Genomic DNA, 16,445 nt, shown 5'->3' with positions numbered 1-16,445 from the left:
ATGTGACCCTGGGCCTCTCGGCCTCAGGCTCCTCCTGGTCAGCATACGGTGGGGATGGTCCCAGGACCCTGATGGTTTTCTCCCTCTCCGTAGGCTTGTTACTGTCCAGGGCAGGTCATCTGCTCAGACCTCAACGACTGGAGGGTGAAGAAGGCAGTCAGACACCTGCAAAGCCTCGTGAAGTCACATGACCCCACCACCCAGGAGACCGTGTAGCCTTGATGTTCACCACACCAGTCTTGAGCCATGTAGGTGCAGTGGAGGCCTTACCAGGACAGCAAGAAACCTGAGCACAGGAGACTCCAGAATCCCGCACAATAGCACTTCTGCTTGTCTTCACTGGAGCCCTGGGCCTGGAAGGGGGAGGATTAAAGTCTTTCTCCTTCAGTTGGGATCTGCATGTTCTGTCCCTGCAGTGCAAGGTGCACACACACACCTTGGCCTGTCACATTGGAAGGGACCTCAGAGAACACCTGGGCCTGCTCTGGCCAGGTCAGGAGGGGAAATGGAAGCTCAAAGGAAAACATGGCTGTCCTGTGTCAAGGCACCCGCAGGTAGAGGGGAGAGCCTGGTGAGAGGCCTAAGCAGGGCATCCATGCTTTGAGGAGCAGAGCTCCTATGTCATCTGCACAGCCTCCCGGAGGCCTGGGGGCCCTCTCTCTGCAGGGGCTGGGGGTTCTGGGAAGAGGCTCTGGATTCTCTCCTGTTCTCTCTGCTCTGAAATCTCCACTCCTGCACATCTGTTATCTTCTGGCCTGGAGAGGATGAGGACATCCTCCGACACATTCCATTGCACTCCATTCCATTCCAGCACTGTCCGCAGGCCCCTTCCACAGGCCAGGGGTTGACCACCTGCTGGGGAACCCTATATGGGTCAACCTTGGCCTTCTCCTGGGGAACGCCCCAGCCTGGGGGAAGGCGGGGATCCCTGTAGCCCCTTGCCCTAGCTCGCAGGCCCAGAGGGAGACCCACTACAGACCAGGTGGTCCTTAGCACATCCTGTACTGGGCTGGGTCTCAGGGGCCTCCCCTGCACGGTCTGGGCCACCTCTGCTCGCTTTCCGGCTTTCTCCTCCTTCTGGATCTCTCACTGTGCCGCCTGTTCCCCAAGTGGCTTCAGTGTTCCTGAGGCGTGGCCCCCACCCCCTGCCAGCCACCGAAATCCCACCCACCCTCGGCTCAAGCCCAGCCTCCAGGAAGCCTTCCCGACTGCCCTGCGGCACCGAGCCTCCGTCCTCTGGTTGCCCCGAGGGACCTCAGCGCCCCCGCCACGGTAAGGAGCTGTTCTGCCGTGGATGCCCGCGCGTCTGCTGGTCCCCACCCCGCCATCGGCCTGCAGCCCCGCGGCCCACGTGCTCCCAGGCTGGGGCCGCCCGCGGAGGTGCTGGCGCCGGCGAGGCCGCCTGGAGTTGGAGACTGCGCGTGAGCGCCGGAGGGCCCGTCTGCCCCTGCGTCGGCCGTGGGCCCGCGCTTCTGACCCTCGGCCTCGGCTCTGGCCTCGGTGTGGAAGGGGGCAGGGGAGCGGGGCCCTGCGTCCGGAAGTCTGCGCCCTGCGCGGTGGGCGGAGAAGCCACGAGGAGTCCTTGCCGCCCCCGGCCCTTGGTGCCCCCTGGCGGCCGGCGCGCACGCTGCACCCCTGCCCGCTTTCCAGGAGCGCGGGAGGAAAATCCAAGAGCCAGGCCCCGGGGCGCCAGCCAAGCGAGGGCTCGACCCTGCCCGACCCAGAGGAGTAGCCCTGTCACAGCTGCCCACGGCCGGAGTCCTGGGGCAGCGGGTCCGAGCTGCTGGTGGGAAGCTTCCCGTGGATCCGCTGGGAGTGGGGGCATGGGGGTCTGTTGGGGGCGGAGATGACCTCAGAGACCCTAACCTAGCAAGCCCGGCCGCTCACGCCGCGCCCTGCAGGCCAGAATCCCAAGGAGGCTCTGAGTGGTTAGTGCAGCCATTGCAACGCGGTGGCGCACGCCTGTGATCCCAGCACTGTGGGAGGCCGAGGCGGGAGGATTGCTTGGGGCCACGAGTTCAAGACCAGCCTGGGCAACAAAGTGAGACTCTTGTCTCTACCAACAACAACAAAGAGTAAACTTTTCTTACAAAACAAATCGAGTGAAATCCTGCTGCGAGGCCCACATTGTAGAGTTGCTGTCGAGGACTGTGGGGGAGGTGGAAAGTTGCCGGCGGGCTCCTGAGAGTGACTGAGCAGGGGGCTTTGGTAACAGGTCCATGGGGAGATAAGGGATGGACCCAGGACAGAAATCGGAATGCAGGATTTGGGAATGCAAGCTTCCCATGGCATGGACGGGACGCGAGGTGGGTGGGAAGAGCAATGTATGATGCGGGAGACGCCACCGTGCTTGTGGGAAGGGCAACGCCACCATGCTGGGAGGAAGGGGCCTTGGCAAGGAATGGGGAGTTGGGGCTCCCGGTGACAGGGAGGCAGGAGGTGGGAGGAAGCGTCAGGGACTAGGGGAGCAGCGAGGAGGGGCCTGGCCATGCATTATCCTTTCCAGGTGCCCGCCAGAGGGCGCGCCAGCTCTCAAAGATCTGGAGGCTTACAGTCGCAGTTCTGCCCAGATGACCCCATCTCTGGCCTTTGTGTTGGCCCCCTAGGTGCTGGGGTCCCACCCGCCATTTGACTACAGTTGCCCGTAGCCTCCGGGCTGGGGCACCTGCAGCTGAGTGGCTCTTCTAGGGGAGGAAAGGGAAGAAAACCACCAGCTAAACTGCCTGGAATTTGCTGGCTAAAGGGGAAGAAGGAAAAATGCCGTTGGGATTTGCAGGACCCCTAAGTCATGACCCCGTGTCTGGTTTTGGGTCTTTCTTGTAAAATACACGTAATATGAAATTTAACACTTTAGCTATTTTTTTTTTTGAGGCGGAGTCTCGCTGTGTTGCCCAGGCTGGAGTGCAGTGGCCCGATTTTGGCTCACTGCAACCTCTGCCTCTCGGATTCAAGTGATTCTCCTGCCTAAGCCTCCCGAGTAGCTGGGATTACAGGTGCCCACCACCATGCCTGGCTCATCTTAGCTATTTTAAAGTGTACAATTCAGTGGCATTAGGTATATCATAATGTTGTACGACCATCACCACCCTCTAGTTTCAGAACTTTTTTGTCATCCCACAAGGAATTCCAGACCCATTAAGCAGTGGCGTCCCATTCCCCTTTGCCAGTCGCTGGCAACCACTAACCTGCTTTCTTTAAGGATTGGCCTTTTCTGGATATTTCATGTAGATAGAATCATGCAGTATTGGGCTTTTGTGTCTGGCTTATTTCACGTAGCATATTTTCAGGTTCACCCATGTGGTAGCATGTATCACAACTTCATTCTTTTTACAGCTGAGTAATGCTCCGTTGTATATTTACACCACATTTTGATCCATTCTTCAGTTGGTGGACACTTGGGTTGTTTCTTTTTGGCTATTGTGAATAATGCTTCTGTGAACACTGGTGTCCAAGAAATGTTTAAGTCTCTGTTTTCCATTTTTGGGGGCATATACTTAAGAGTGGAGCTGCTGGGTCAGATGTTTAACTCTGAGGAGCTGCCAAACTGTTTTTCACGGTGGCTGCTCCGTGGTATTCCTATCAGCAGCGTAGGAGGGTTCCAATTTCCCCACATTCTCACCAACATTTGTTATTTTCTGTGGTTTTGGTGGCTGTCATAGCCATCCGAGGGCGTGTGAAGTGATCTATTGTATGTGGCTTTGATTTCCATTTCCCGGATAAATGGTGATGTGGAGTGTCTTTTTCTTTTAGCTGGGTCCCAGCCTCCAGTCTTGTCCCCTCTCCCCAGTCTATCCCTAGAAGAACAGGCCGAGTCCTCCTTCTGAAACCCACCTCTGATTATGTCTCCCCCAGCTCAGAACTACCCCCAAATGCCTTCCAACTCTCTCTGGAAAGGAGGACACATTCCTGCCCTCCCTGCCTCCAAAACACACACCCTCTGTGCTCCAGCCCCTAGAAAATTCTCCCAATCGCTAAAATCCAATCCTTCGCCTCTGCCCTTCTGTTTGCCTGGAACAGTCTCCTATGCTCTCTGCTACCCTGCTTCCCCCGCTGAGTCCTGCTATCCTTCTGACCTTACCTACTCCCTATCACCTTTCACTTCCAGGTTATGTGACTTTCTCTGGGCTCACACACCCCACCCCTTTACAGCCCTCCTCCTCCACCATGTCACTTTCCACTCTGACTTGTAATCTCCAGGTCAGTGGTCAGTTTCCCTCCAAAGAGGGAATTCCACACGGGTCATGGTCAGCTCTGTGGGCCCAGCCTCATCTCCTAGTACCCAGCACAGCGGGGGTCAGTAAGACTGTGCCAACTGACCATGGGAATGGAAAGGTGGTGGGGAAGGGGCACAGGTGTGTTTGATTACTATCATCAGCCCTGTTTGCTTTCTCTGTGTGGAATCAACTTTACCCTGGTTCTGACAGTTTTGGTCAAGGGGGTCCCACCTGTTGCCCACATACACCTGAATTTCAACTACGGCATATCCTGAGCTCAAGCTGGGTCCCTCTATCCACGGCTGAGGGACAAGAGGATGCGCTGTCTGTCCATCCGGTTATTTCTAAAGTACCAATTGCCTTTAACTTGCCTCTGGGTTTAAGAACCATGGCTCTCTTTGACTCTTGCAACTCCTCGGGCTGTCCCCGTTTTCAATTTTTTTTTGAGATGGAGTCTTGCCCTGTCACCCAGGCTGGAGTGCAGTGGTGCGATCTCGGCTCACGACAACCTCCGTCTCCTGGGTTCAAGTGATTCTCCCTGCCTCAGCCTCCTGAGTAGCTGGGATTACAGGTGCCCCCCAATATCCCTTACCTTTAGTGAGCACATCTGCACATTCCAAGTTTAATTACAGCTCCTTTTGGTTTCTTTTCTTTTCTTTTTTCTCTTTTCTTTCTTTTTCTCTTTCTTTCTTTCTTTCTTTTCTTCCTTTTTCTTCTCTCTCTCTTTCTCTGTCTCTCTCCCTCTCTTTCTCTCTTTCTTTTTTTTGATGAAGTCTTGTTCTGTCACCCAGGCTGGAGTGGGGTGGCGCAATCTTGCTTCAGGGCTCCGCCTCCTGGGCTCAGGTGATTCTCCTGCCTCAGCCTCCTGAGTAGCTGGGATTACAGGCATGCCACCACGCCTAGCGAATTTTGTATTTTTACTAGAGACGGGTTTCACCATGTCGGCCAGGCTGGTCTCGAACTCGTGACCTCAGGTGATCCACCCGCTTCAGCCTCCCAAAGTGCTGGGATTACAGGCGTGAGCCACTGTATCCGGCCACTCCTTATGGTTTCTTATAAGTAGAGACACTAACAGAAGATGGTGTGTTCCTCCTCTTGCTTTCTGAGGATGCTCCACTCTACAACAGAGTAGTTTCTAATAAACTTGTTTCTTTCATGCTGCACTCTGTGACCTGCCTTTAATTCCGTCCTGTGTGAGATCCAAGAACTCTTGGGGTCTGGATCAGGACCCTCTTTTTCCAGCAACATTATGTTGAAGGCAATAGGCAGCCACAGATATTCTGGGGACAAGAGGTGTGTAAGTGAGGTGGAGGGGAGAAGGGAGAGACAGAGAGCTTTGGAGGTTGGAGGTCAGGGGTGGTAAAAGATTCCTCTGTAAGTAGCAGCCATCTCAGGACTTCTTCAAAAGAAGGGAGCCAATGAATGAGAAAGAAGCCAGAGGAGAGGAGAGAGTAGATTCAGTGGGGGAAAGGGGGTGATCAGGGAATGGAGGCAAGAGCAAGGAGTGGAGGAGGAAAGGGGTCCAGCTTCATCACCCCTTCCTCTCCTTCCAGAAAGGGACTATCAGACCGAAGGGTTCCCCCAGTGCCTCTCAGATGCTGGTCCCCAGCCTGGTGGCAGCAGCAACAGCATCACCAACAGCACTGGGAGCTTGTTAGAAACACAGTCTCGGGCCCCACTCCATGCCTACTGAATCAAAATTTCTCTTCTCTTCTCTTCTCTTCTCTTCTCTTCTCTTCTCTTCTCTTCTCTTCTCTTCTCTTCTCTCTTCTCCCTTCCTTTTCCTTTCCTTCCTTCCTTCCTCTTTGTTCCTTCCTTTCTTTCTTTTCTTCTCTCTCTCTCTCTCCTCCCTCCCTCCCTTTCTTTTCCTTTTTTTTTTTTTTTTTTTTTTTTTGAGACAGAGTCTCACTCTGTCACTCAGGCTGGAATGCAATGGCGCAATCTCAGCTCACTGCAGCCTCCACCTCCCAGATTCAAGTAATTCTTTTGCCTCAGCCTCCCAAGTAGCTGGCATTACAGGCACGCACCACCATGCCCAGCTAATTTTTATATTTCTAGTAGAGACATGGTTTCACCATGTTGGCCAGGCTGGTCTCAAACTTCTGACCTCAGGTGATCCACCTGCCTCGGCTTCCCAAAGTGCTGGGATTACAGGCGTGCACCACCATACCCAGTTAATTTTTGTATGTTTACTATAGACAGGGTTTCACCATGTTGGACAGGCTGGTCCTGACCTCAAGTGATCTGCCTGCCTCGGCCTCCCCAAGTGCTGGGATTACAGGTGTGAGCCACCATGCCCAGCCCTGAATCAGAATTTCTGGGAGTGGGTCCACCACACTTTTAACAAGGCCTCCAGGGGATTTGATGTGTGCTCCAATGTAAGAACCACTGGCTGAGAGAGCCACGAAAAAGAGAGGGTTCCTCAGTCTTTGCTTTCAGGGACACTGGTAAAAGATTAGAGGCCCAGAGCCAGGCAAGTTTGGGCCAGAGCAGGGGAGGAAGAGGAAAGCAGCCCCATGTCCCTCCCACAATCACCCACTGTTGGCTTCAGGCCAAGATCAGCCTTCTCAAGCAAAGGAGATTCACCTGGAGCTGAGACTCTGACTCTTGGCTCTGGCGAACAGCTCAACTCAACTCCCCATCTTTGCACAGACGCTGGCTCTTGTAGGGTGGTTTGAATCCAGTCCAAAGACGTATCCCCCTAAAAATGTCTCCCTCTATCTTGCCTCCTGCCATGAAAATACTTGGTGGATCCCTGTCTTACTAATTCCCATTCAAGGACTCATAGGTTAACCTGAGATACCGCCAGCAGCAGCTTGGCTCAGCCGGGTTGGTTGTGTGGCCACGCCTGGTGATTGATTGACAGCCATTCAGGGCCAGGATACCTGACCCAGGTTCTGACCCAGGGCTTGATGATCCATTAGGCTCACGTTTAAAAGCAGCAGCACCGCAGGATAGGGGCAGCACCTGTGTGTGGAAGGGAGGGTCTGGGGCTGGGAGAGGATGTGGGGATTCTTATGCCTGGCTGGGTCTTAGCTTGGCTGACTTCCCATGTCTAGGGTTTGACCTTCTTCCTTCAGAGGTGAGTTTCCTGCTATGGGGGTTTGGGTGAGCCCCCAGCACCAGCACTTTGGGGGCTTTGGAAAGAGAGTTGTCTGGTAAGGGGGTGGGGATCTCTGTGTTCCTAGCTCTGGGAGAGAGAAGAGAAGGGAATCAGTGACACTGACTCTTCCTCCTGCTCTTTCTGGAAAGCCTTGTTTTATTCTTAGGGTGAAATTCTGGCAAATTTGGAGTCTGAAGTCCTGGTTAAATAGCTCCACTGCTTTTAAGCTTTACGTAGCCCCCAAAAGGGGGTCTGAGCAGTGGTGGTCTCTGCTGGGAGTTTCCATGCTCCATGCTCAGCCCCAGTGTCTCCAATTAGAGGATCCTGACGCAAGTCAGGGAGAGTGTGTTAAATTATTTAAACAACTAAGAATCAGGAGGATCATTTGGGGTGAGATGAGAAAGGCTCCAGATCCAACCATTTTTGACATAGGTTTGAATATCAAGAAATATGCAGAAAAGGTACTGAGTTATGCAGTGACAAATCTCCCTCCCATTCTTCTTTCCTATTTGCCAATTTGCATCTCTGAAAGGCAACTACTGTTTCTAATTTCTTATATAAAAAGATATACAAAGACAAATTTAATTTCCATTTTTCTTTTACATAAAAGTTGCATATTTGGCACATTTTTCTGAACATTGCAGTTTTCACCTACTTATTAATACACCTTGGAATATTCCATATCAATGTATGTGTCCTTGTTATTTTATTTTATTTATTTATTTTGAGACAGAGTCTCACTCTGCCACCCAGGCTGGAGTGCATTGGCACGATCTGGGCTCACTGCAACCTCCGCCTCCCGGGTTCAAGCGATTCTCCTGCCTCAGCCTCCTGAGTAGCTGGGATTACAGGTGCGTAGCACCACACCTGGCTAATTTTTGTAGTTTTAGTAGAGATGGGGTTTCACCTTGTTGGTCAGGCTGATCTCAAACTCCTGACCTCATGATCTGCCTGCCTCGGCCTCCCAAAGTGCTGGGATTACAGGCGTGAGCTACCATGCCTAGCCATGTCCTTGTTATTTTTAATAGCTGCATACTATTCTACCATATGGCTATACTCTAACTTATTGCACCAGTCCCCTCCCATGGCCATTTGGGCGTTGGCCAGTCATCTGCCAAATCCCAGGCTGGAATGCCGTGGTGCAATCTTGGCTCTGCAAAGGTTATAACAAACAATGTCCCAACATTGTCACAAACAATGCTGCTGTTCTCCAGCTTGTACATCTATTATGTTCCATATATCCAACTGCACCTCTAGGGTACATTTTTAGAAGTGGAAGTACTAGGTTAAAGGTCACTGCATTGGTAATAATGGTGGATATTGCCTTCCTTCTAATAGGGGGGTAGGAAAGGAGGTAGTTTAGAGCTATGCAGGACAGGGTTGGACCCTCCTCTCTGTGTTTTCTAGCAGTTTGATCATGGACCCAATGCTCTGCAAGCTCCAGTTTTAAAAAATCTATAAAATGGGGCCCATATAGTTGTGAGCATAAAATGAGATCAGCTATGTAAAGCATTTAGTTCAGGGCCAAACACACAGAGAAGTAAAACTCTCCCCTGCATCTTCCCAGGGGCAGGCAGCCTGGGCCCCCCTCTGGTGCTTGCCATAGAGTTCATGGGTGTTTGAGAGCCAGCTATTGAGCCTGGCCGTCAAGCTGGTGGTTCTCACTGGAAGATCCTTTCCCCACCCATTGTCTTGTCCCATCCATAAGGCTCCTGATATGCTCTGTTCATAGAGCCCTGGGTCTCTCCAGGGCCTCCCTAGGGCTGGCTGTTGGGCAGGAGCCTTCCTGAAGGAGAGTATTTGGTCTACTTAAATCTTCAAAGCTCTGGTCCCTGACACATGCCTCAAATAAGTGTACTATCTTCTATTGATTGTTTACCACTAGCCTTGTACAGTGTCGAGTATTCTACTTGAGTGATTGTATGCAGTTCTCAGAATTATCCCACAGGGTAGGAAATAGTAATCACCTCCAAGCCAACTTCATCATTAGATAGCCTTGCCCCGTCCAAGTAGGACACCTTATATTCTTATGATCTCTTGGGGTTTCCTCCAACCCCTCCAGGAGGTAAGAGACACATGGTGTGTGTGGAGTTTCCTGTTGCCTTATATTTTATTTAGCTTAGGTATGAGCCCTCATTTGAAATGTGTACAGCCAGATGAAAAGGTGAGTTTGATTTTTTTGAGACGGAGTCTTGCTTTGTTGCCCAGGCTGGAGTGCAGTGGCACAATCTCACCTCAGTGCAACCTCTGCCTCCCAGGTTCAAGTAATTCTCCTGCCTCAGCCTCCCAAGTAGCTGGGATTACAGGCACGTGCCATCATGCCCGGCTAATTCTTGTATTTTTAGTAGAGATTGGGTTTCACAATGTTGGCCAGGCTGGTCTCAAACTCCTGGCCTCGTGATCTGCCTGCCTCGGCCTCCCAAAGAGCTGGCATTACAGGTGTGAACCACTGTGCCCAGCGGGTGAGTTTGATTTTTAAATGACCAGAAATGCAGTCCATTTGCATAAAATGAAAAATACAGTGCCTGGCACTAACATCTCAAAGTGCTTGTGTGACGCTTTCACTCTTGACATCATTGCCGCCAACACCTAATATAAAAAGTTAGTTGGCAACCACTCTTTTGAATCTTTTCACCAAAGGAGACGTCTTCTGCCCCTTCTAAAGAGACCCTACAGAGCACATGTGCGTAGCTGCCTCTCTTTTTTTTTCACCTTACAGGGGATCAGGACACATTGGGAACCCGGGATCTGTTTGGCGGGTCTATTTATCAAGCCCTAGAACCAGGCACCTCACTGAAACTAAGAACATGAGTGGAGAGAAGGAAGAGGCGTTGTTCAGAATGTTCCGGGCTTATGGTGAGCCAGAGGAGAGGAGGGATGTGCCAGAAAGCTCTGGTGTTTCCTCTCAGCTTGAGCCACAAGTGCAGCAGCGACTGGCCAGTCTGTATGGAGTGTCCTGGCAGCCCCCAGGCCCCCCGATACAGCACAGCCCTGCTGATCAAGAGACAAGCATGGTGACCCAGCAGCAGTGGCATCTCCAGGGCCTGGGTAGATCTGAGCTCCAGGCCACTGGGCTCCCTGATGTACAACCAGGAGAAGCAGCAGAGTCCAGCCCAAGGCAGGTCTTGCTTGAACCTGACTCAGTGGTGGTGGCAAGCTGGACTGGGGAGAGGGCATCCCAGCAGGAAGCTCTGTGGCTCACCCTCTTGTCTCCTCCCTCCCTCTCTCCATGTGTTGTAGCTTCCTACTGGGTTCTGAGGTTGGTGAGTACCAGTCATGGTGGTGCGTGTGGTCACCCAAGCTGGGCCCCAGAAGGGGGACTAGGAACGGGGGCCTGGTGTCAACAGAGCAGGCTTCTCCCTGAAGCATGGGACTCTGTGAGCAGGTGGGCATTGCTCTTTCCCTGCAGGCCAGCCTTACTCTTCTTCCCCTCCCAGTGAAGAAGTCCTCTCATTGCTCAGAGCAATTGTAAGTGTCTAACTTCATACTCGGGATCCTTCCTTTCCCACCTACCCCCAATCAAGAAACCATGTGTCTGCACTTTCACTCTCTGTCCCATAGGTAGGGGGGTGTCCTGGGCTCCTGCTGCTTTTGAGCTATGTTCCCTGTTCCCCCATCCTGAGAAGTAGGGTCTTCAGCTCACAGTGTCATTTCTGTAAGAGCTGTGACCCTGGGAACCAGGGGCCAGGTTCTATGGTTGGGTGGTTGGATGGGTGGGTGGTTAAGAATCTAGCTGGAAGACAGGGGTGGACTGTCCTATTAATGATAGCAGGTCAGGGCCACTGCTACCCACCATCTCCCTGCCCAGCCCCCCATTCCAGATGAAGTTGTGGTCAGGCAGAAGAGGGCCCCACAGGGCTCCTGGAAGGTTGGCACACTCCTCCATGGAAAGAGAGTCTACGCTGTGGCCATCAGTGGCTCAACCCACCATGTGTACACATGTGGCTCCGGCTACATCAGGGTGTGGGATGAGAGTGTGCTGCATGCGGGGGACAAGGCCCCTCGGGCCCAGCTGGACTTGCAGGTGAGGGGGATCCAAAGCAGTACTCAGGGAACTCTGACAGGGCCTCTGACGTGAGACCCAGGGTCGGTGCCCCGAGGGGATACCAGTGTGTAAACCCTTCCTACAGCATCCCCAGGACTGTGTTGTTACCTGCAAGCTGTTCCCTGATGAGCGGAGCCTGATCACAGGCGGTGCGTCCCAGGCTGTGACTCTCTGGGACTTGGCACCCACCCCGCAGGTCAGGGCACGGCTGACCTCGACAGGCCCCACGTGCTATTCTCTGGCTGTCTCCTCTGATGCCCATATCTGTTTGGCTTGTTTCCGTGGATTTGTTGAGATTTGGGATTTGCAGAACCAAATCTTGATCAGGTATGACCTCCCTCCAGAGCCACTGAGGTGTACCTGGGGGAGGGCTTGCCAGTGAGGTTCACTCTCCCCTCTTTGCATTAGGGCTGGGCGAGTCAGTGTAGAGGATATATCTGGGGTACTCCTAGAGGCTTCCTGACCCTGAAACTTCCCGGGGGCCCAAACCATTCAGTGACCCTCTGAGTTGTTTTCCCACCCACCAGGAAGCATGAAGTTCCTGTATACGGGTCCCGATGTGTGGACATCACCGGCAATATATTCTGGACAGGAGGTGAAGACACCACCCTGTATTCCTGGGACCTGAGGAGCTACCAGAGGCTGCACCAACACAACTTACAGAATGAGGTGCCCGGCTGGCCACCACTGGCAGAATGCCACCTGCAGTGGAGCCATGCATGGAGGCAGGGGTGGGAGTGTGAGCCTGAGAGGTGGGCACAAATGATGGCGTTGGCAACTTTGAGTGCTGACCTCAAACCACTTCCACGAACAGATCCTCAGCATTACCCATGACCCCAGTGAAGAATGGGTATTGGCGGGCCTGAGAACAAGTGACATCGCATTCCTTCACACTCGTCGGAATGAGCAGTTCAAGGCCGTCATGAAAAAATACACCCGCCACCACAGCCTCAAGTTTGCCTCCTGTGGTGAGTGAGAAAAGCCAGGTGACACCTCTGGGTGTCCAATTTTGAACTTGCTGTCATCTCTTCTTTCTCTATTCACCCCCCCTTTCCTTTTCTGGCTCCCTCCGTAATGGGAGATCCTGCACAGAATGATAGCCCGAAGACACAGGCAGACTGAAGAGGTGTGAACCCTACTTGATTGTCCTGTTGTTCCGCAATAACCATGATCTTGTGTGTGGTAGGAGGGTGGGGGCAGATAAGGGAATGGCTTGGGTTGTGTGTCTGATTTTCATAGATAGGGAAACTGAGGCAGAGAAAGACTTGCCCTTAGTCTGGTTGGGGACAGTGCTGGAACTAGAATGCAGGATTGGTCTCTGGCCTCTCATCTGTTCGTTCCTTCACCAGGGAGCTATTTTGTGACCGCGATAGATACGCGCCTCAGTGGCTTGGAGGCACCTTCTCTACAAAAGTTGTTTCAGGTACCGGACACAGAGGGATGCCCAAACCCAGGCACTGGGAGCTTATAGCTCCAGGTCCCAGTTGGTTGGATTCCAATGGGTGTTGGAAAACACCTCTGAGATGGCACCCAGGGCCATTTTACAGAGTAGGGGAAATGAAGACTTCACATCCTATGAACTCCCAAGTCACCTTGATCCCTAAGACCTGTCCCTGTCCTCCGCCTGAGCCTTAGGTCTACACTGAGCCTTGAAACAACCCTAAATGAAGCCTTCATGTCTGGCCCAATCCTTGCCCCATATGTGATCCCTGTTTTGGCCCTTCCATCCATCTAGATAGAGGAGTCTTCAGGTATCCTGTGCTGTGACGTGTCCTCTGACAACCAGTATCTGGTCATGGGCTCCAAGAGCAGTGCCACTATCTACCAGCTCTTGTATTAAAGGTGGCATGCCATGGTCCTGACAGTGAAGACCCAGTCTTTGGGCTGGTGTGGCTGTGAGGATAGCTTCAGAGTGCTGGACACCTCTAACACCTGCCATCCCCTCTGCCTTAGCTTGGGTGGCAGGTCATCCCTCCCCTCCAGTAGCCCACTCTCAGCCTGCACTCCCAGATTTTAATCAGATGGCTTGGAGCTTTTTCCTTTGTTATCTTTCTACTACTGATTTCTGGGTTTTGGTAGGAAATTTGAGATCCCTTTGTAATGAATAAAATAGCAAAGCAGAAAGCAAAATGGCCTGGATATGTGTCCCTTTCTTTCAAGTCACAAACTCATTGTGATAGATTGCTTATGCCTTCAGCAAATTTCAGGGTGGGGAAGGAATTTTAGACCAGATTTAGTTTTGTTTGTAAACTTTTTGTTTTTAAGCAGGGAATTTTTGGAATCTTAAAGCTCAAGGAATGTAAGTCCACGTACCAACTTTCAGATAGTATCAGGGAGTTGATAGATAGACCAACAGTGTTCAACTCTTGACTCGGGTAGAACTCCTAGAGCTGGTCTAGCCAGGTTCTGAGGACAGGTTCCCTTTTTGTGCCTAACTTCAGTGATGGAGAAGCTCCCTGCTTCGTGCTACTTCACTTTATTTGACTCTTTAAAAGTCCTGATGCTAATTCTGGTGTTTGGTGCTAATCAAAGCTACCTAGCTCACTGTTTCGGGACAGTTTTCTCATGTTTGAAAATGTGACAATGTAGTATTACATCTGGGCTTCACCAGGCTGGAAAGGGCCCAGCTCCTGGAAAAAAAGCCATATAGGCTGCTTTCTAGTCTTCTTCCATCAGTGTCCTCTTTTTGGCTTGTGTTTGTACAGCTGAGACTGCCAGCTGCCCACTGAAGTTCATGGCTTAGAGTTTTCCCTGGGAGGAAGCTGCAATGCCAAGGGCCAAGTTTGCCATCCTTTGCAACGTGTAGACGTTGTCAGGAATTTAGTTCTTGCCAGTGGATCATGAGTGAATATGTGTCAGCTCTGGGCTAGGCCTAAAGAAGTAGGACTGTTCCCTCCAGGGTCTCCTTCCACTTCTACCAGCTCAAGGCAAATGATGTGGAGGCCCCAGGGCATTGCAGAACCACAGGGTAGAAGCATCCTGTGTGGATGAGTCAGACATTGAGATAAGCTGTTCACTTTGGACTATTGCATGGAAGAAAACAAACCCAAAGGAGTTATCACTTATCCGTTAGAATGGCTAGAGTAAAAAAGACAATAACAAGTATTGACAAGGATGTGGAGAGATTGGAATCCTCATATATTGCTGGTGGGATTGCAAAATGTTGCAGTCACTTTGAAAATGTTTGGAAATTCTTCAAAATGCTTAACAGAGTTACCATATGATTCAGTAATTCCACTCCTAAGTATGTGTCCAAGAGAATTAAAAATAAAGACATACAAGTTGGAAGGGTAATAATTGGGAGTGGGAGTACAAGAATTTTAAAATGCTTTCTGGAAATGAGTCCTAATTAATAGCAATATTGATAAATCAAGGAGGAGCATTGTAATCTCTAGGTTAATTGCTAAAAGAATATTAAGTGTACAGCTTCCAAGCGAAGAGGGAAAATACTGGAATAATATATAATAATCCAAAAAAAGAGGGAAAAGGAAAGAAAAAAGGAACAAAGAAGAAGCAGAAAAGGAAAAGCTTACTGAAATGATAGATTTAAATCCAAATATAGCAGTAATTATATTAAATGTAAGTGGATTAAATATTCCTATTAATCTGTAGAGATCATATAACAATTCAAAAAATCGTAACTTTGAAAGATACATTAAAACATAAGGGTACAGAAAGTACAGCATAATAGAAGATGCTTTCTGCACAAATCAAAGAAACTTGATGTTATATTAATATCAGACAACATACTAGAAAACAAAAAATATTTGAGATAAAGGTGAACATTTCATAAGTGTTCAATTCAGGTTCAATTCATCAGGAAGCACAAGAATTCTGTTTTTATTTAGTTGTTATTGTAGCCTCAAAATACAAAAAGAAAAATCAACAAATTAGACAAATTTATATCTCACAGTAACCAGCAGTTCAAATAGCCAAAAAATTTATAAGGGTACAGAAGCTTTGAATAACATGATTAGAAAACTTAGAACAAGGTGCTGGGCGCAGTGGCTCACGCCTGTAATCCCAGCATTTTGGGAGGCCAAGGCGGGCGGATCACGAGGTCAGGAGATCGAGACTATCCTGGCTAACACGGTGAAACCCCGTCTCTACTAAAAATACAAAAAATTAGCCGGGTGTGGTGGCAGGAGCCTGTAGTCCCAGCTACTCGGGAGGCTGAGGCAGGAGAATGGCATGAACCCGGGAGGCGGAGCTTGCAGTGAGCCGAGATTGCAGCACTGCACTCCAGCCTGGGCGACAGAGAAAGACTCCGTCCCCCCCCCCACCAAAAAAAAAGAAAACTTAGAACAAGGCACACAACCACTATAGAACACACCCCCACCCCGCCCACATACAAAGGATTTAACTTTTACAGAAAATATTATTTGACCACAATGCAATTAAGATATAAATAATAAAAATAAAACTAGAATTTTCCTATTTTGGAAATTAAATATACTTCTAAATAAATAATAGAGAATAAACTACAAAATAATTAGAAAGTATTGTAATGAAAAATACGGAAGGATTCAGCTAGAGCTAGAATCAGAGCTTGTCATTCAAGCCATGTCCCATCCCCCTCTCCTAGATCTCGAGGCTGGGCGCTGACTGCCTGGGTCTTCCTGGCTCTTGGAAGCTGGGTCTGGGATGGAGCGAGGGTGGAGACAAGGCCTTTCTCCCAGCAGAGGAAGGTCAGGGAAAAAAGATTGGAAGTGGTCTAGGAGACTGTGATTTTCATAGATGTTGCGAGAGGAATTGACTCAATTTAGCTCTCATCAGCAACGCTTAGTGTCCGTTTGCCTACATTCACGCCAACAGTGTGTGTTTTCTCATTTGTGGAGTTTTTTGTTTTGTTTTGTTTTAAAACCCAGGCTGGAGTGCAGTGGTGTGATGACTGCTCATTGCAGCTTCGACCTAAGCGATCCTCCCACCTCAGAGGTGCTGGGACTAGAGGCACTTGCCATCACGCCTGGCTATTTTTATTTTTTGTAGAAACAGGGTCCCATTATGTTGCCCAGGCTGGTCTCTAAATTCCCGGGCTTAAGCTATTCTCCCATCTTGGCTTTCCAAAGTGTTAGGATTAGAG

The 16,445-nt window shown here is 50.5% G+C and overlaps 1 protein-coding gene across 1 annotated transcript; it reads left to right on the top strand.

Annotated features, from left to right (window-relative positions):
* The first annotated feature begins 1,192 nt into the window (after positions 1 to 1,192).
* On the top strand, positions 1,193 to 13,896 carry TLE7 (TLE family member 7). Its single transcript, XM_030822856.1, has 10 exons — positions 1,193 to 1,272; positions 10,037 to 10,435; positions 10,558 to 10,580; positions 10,727 to 10,785; positions 11,126 to 11,341; positions 11,448 to 11,689; positions 11,890 to 12,031; positions 12,177 to 12,330; positions 12,712 to 12,785; positions 13,098 to 13,896. Exons 2-10 carry the CDS (start codon positions 10,125 to 10,127, stop codon positions 13,200 to 13,202), a joined length of 1,326 nt encoding a protein of 441 aa, XP_030678716.1. The 5' UTR covers positions 1,193 to 1,272; positions 10,037 to 10,124; the 3' UTR covers positions 13,203 to 13,896.
* Positions 13,897 to 16,445: the final 2,549 nt, after the last annotated feature.

Source organism: Nomascus leucogenys, chromosome 2 (genome assembly GCF_006542625.1).
Source record: "Nomascus leucogenys isolate Asia chromosome 2, Asia_NLE_v1, whole genome shotgun sequence".
Taxonomy (NCBI): domain Eukaryota; kingdom Metazoa; phylum Chordata; class Mammalia; order Primates; family Hylobatidae; genus Nomascus; species Nomascus leucogenys.
The sequence above is the reverse complement of the archived record's forward strand: the minus strand, read 5'-3'. Positions and strand labels throughout refer to the sequence as shown.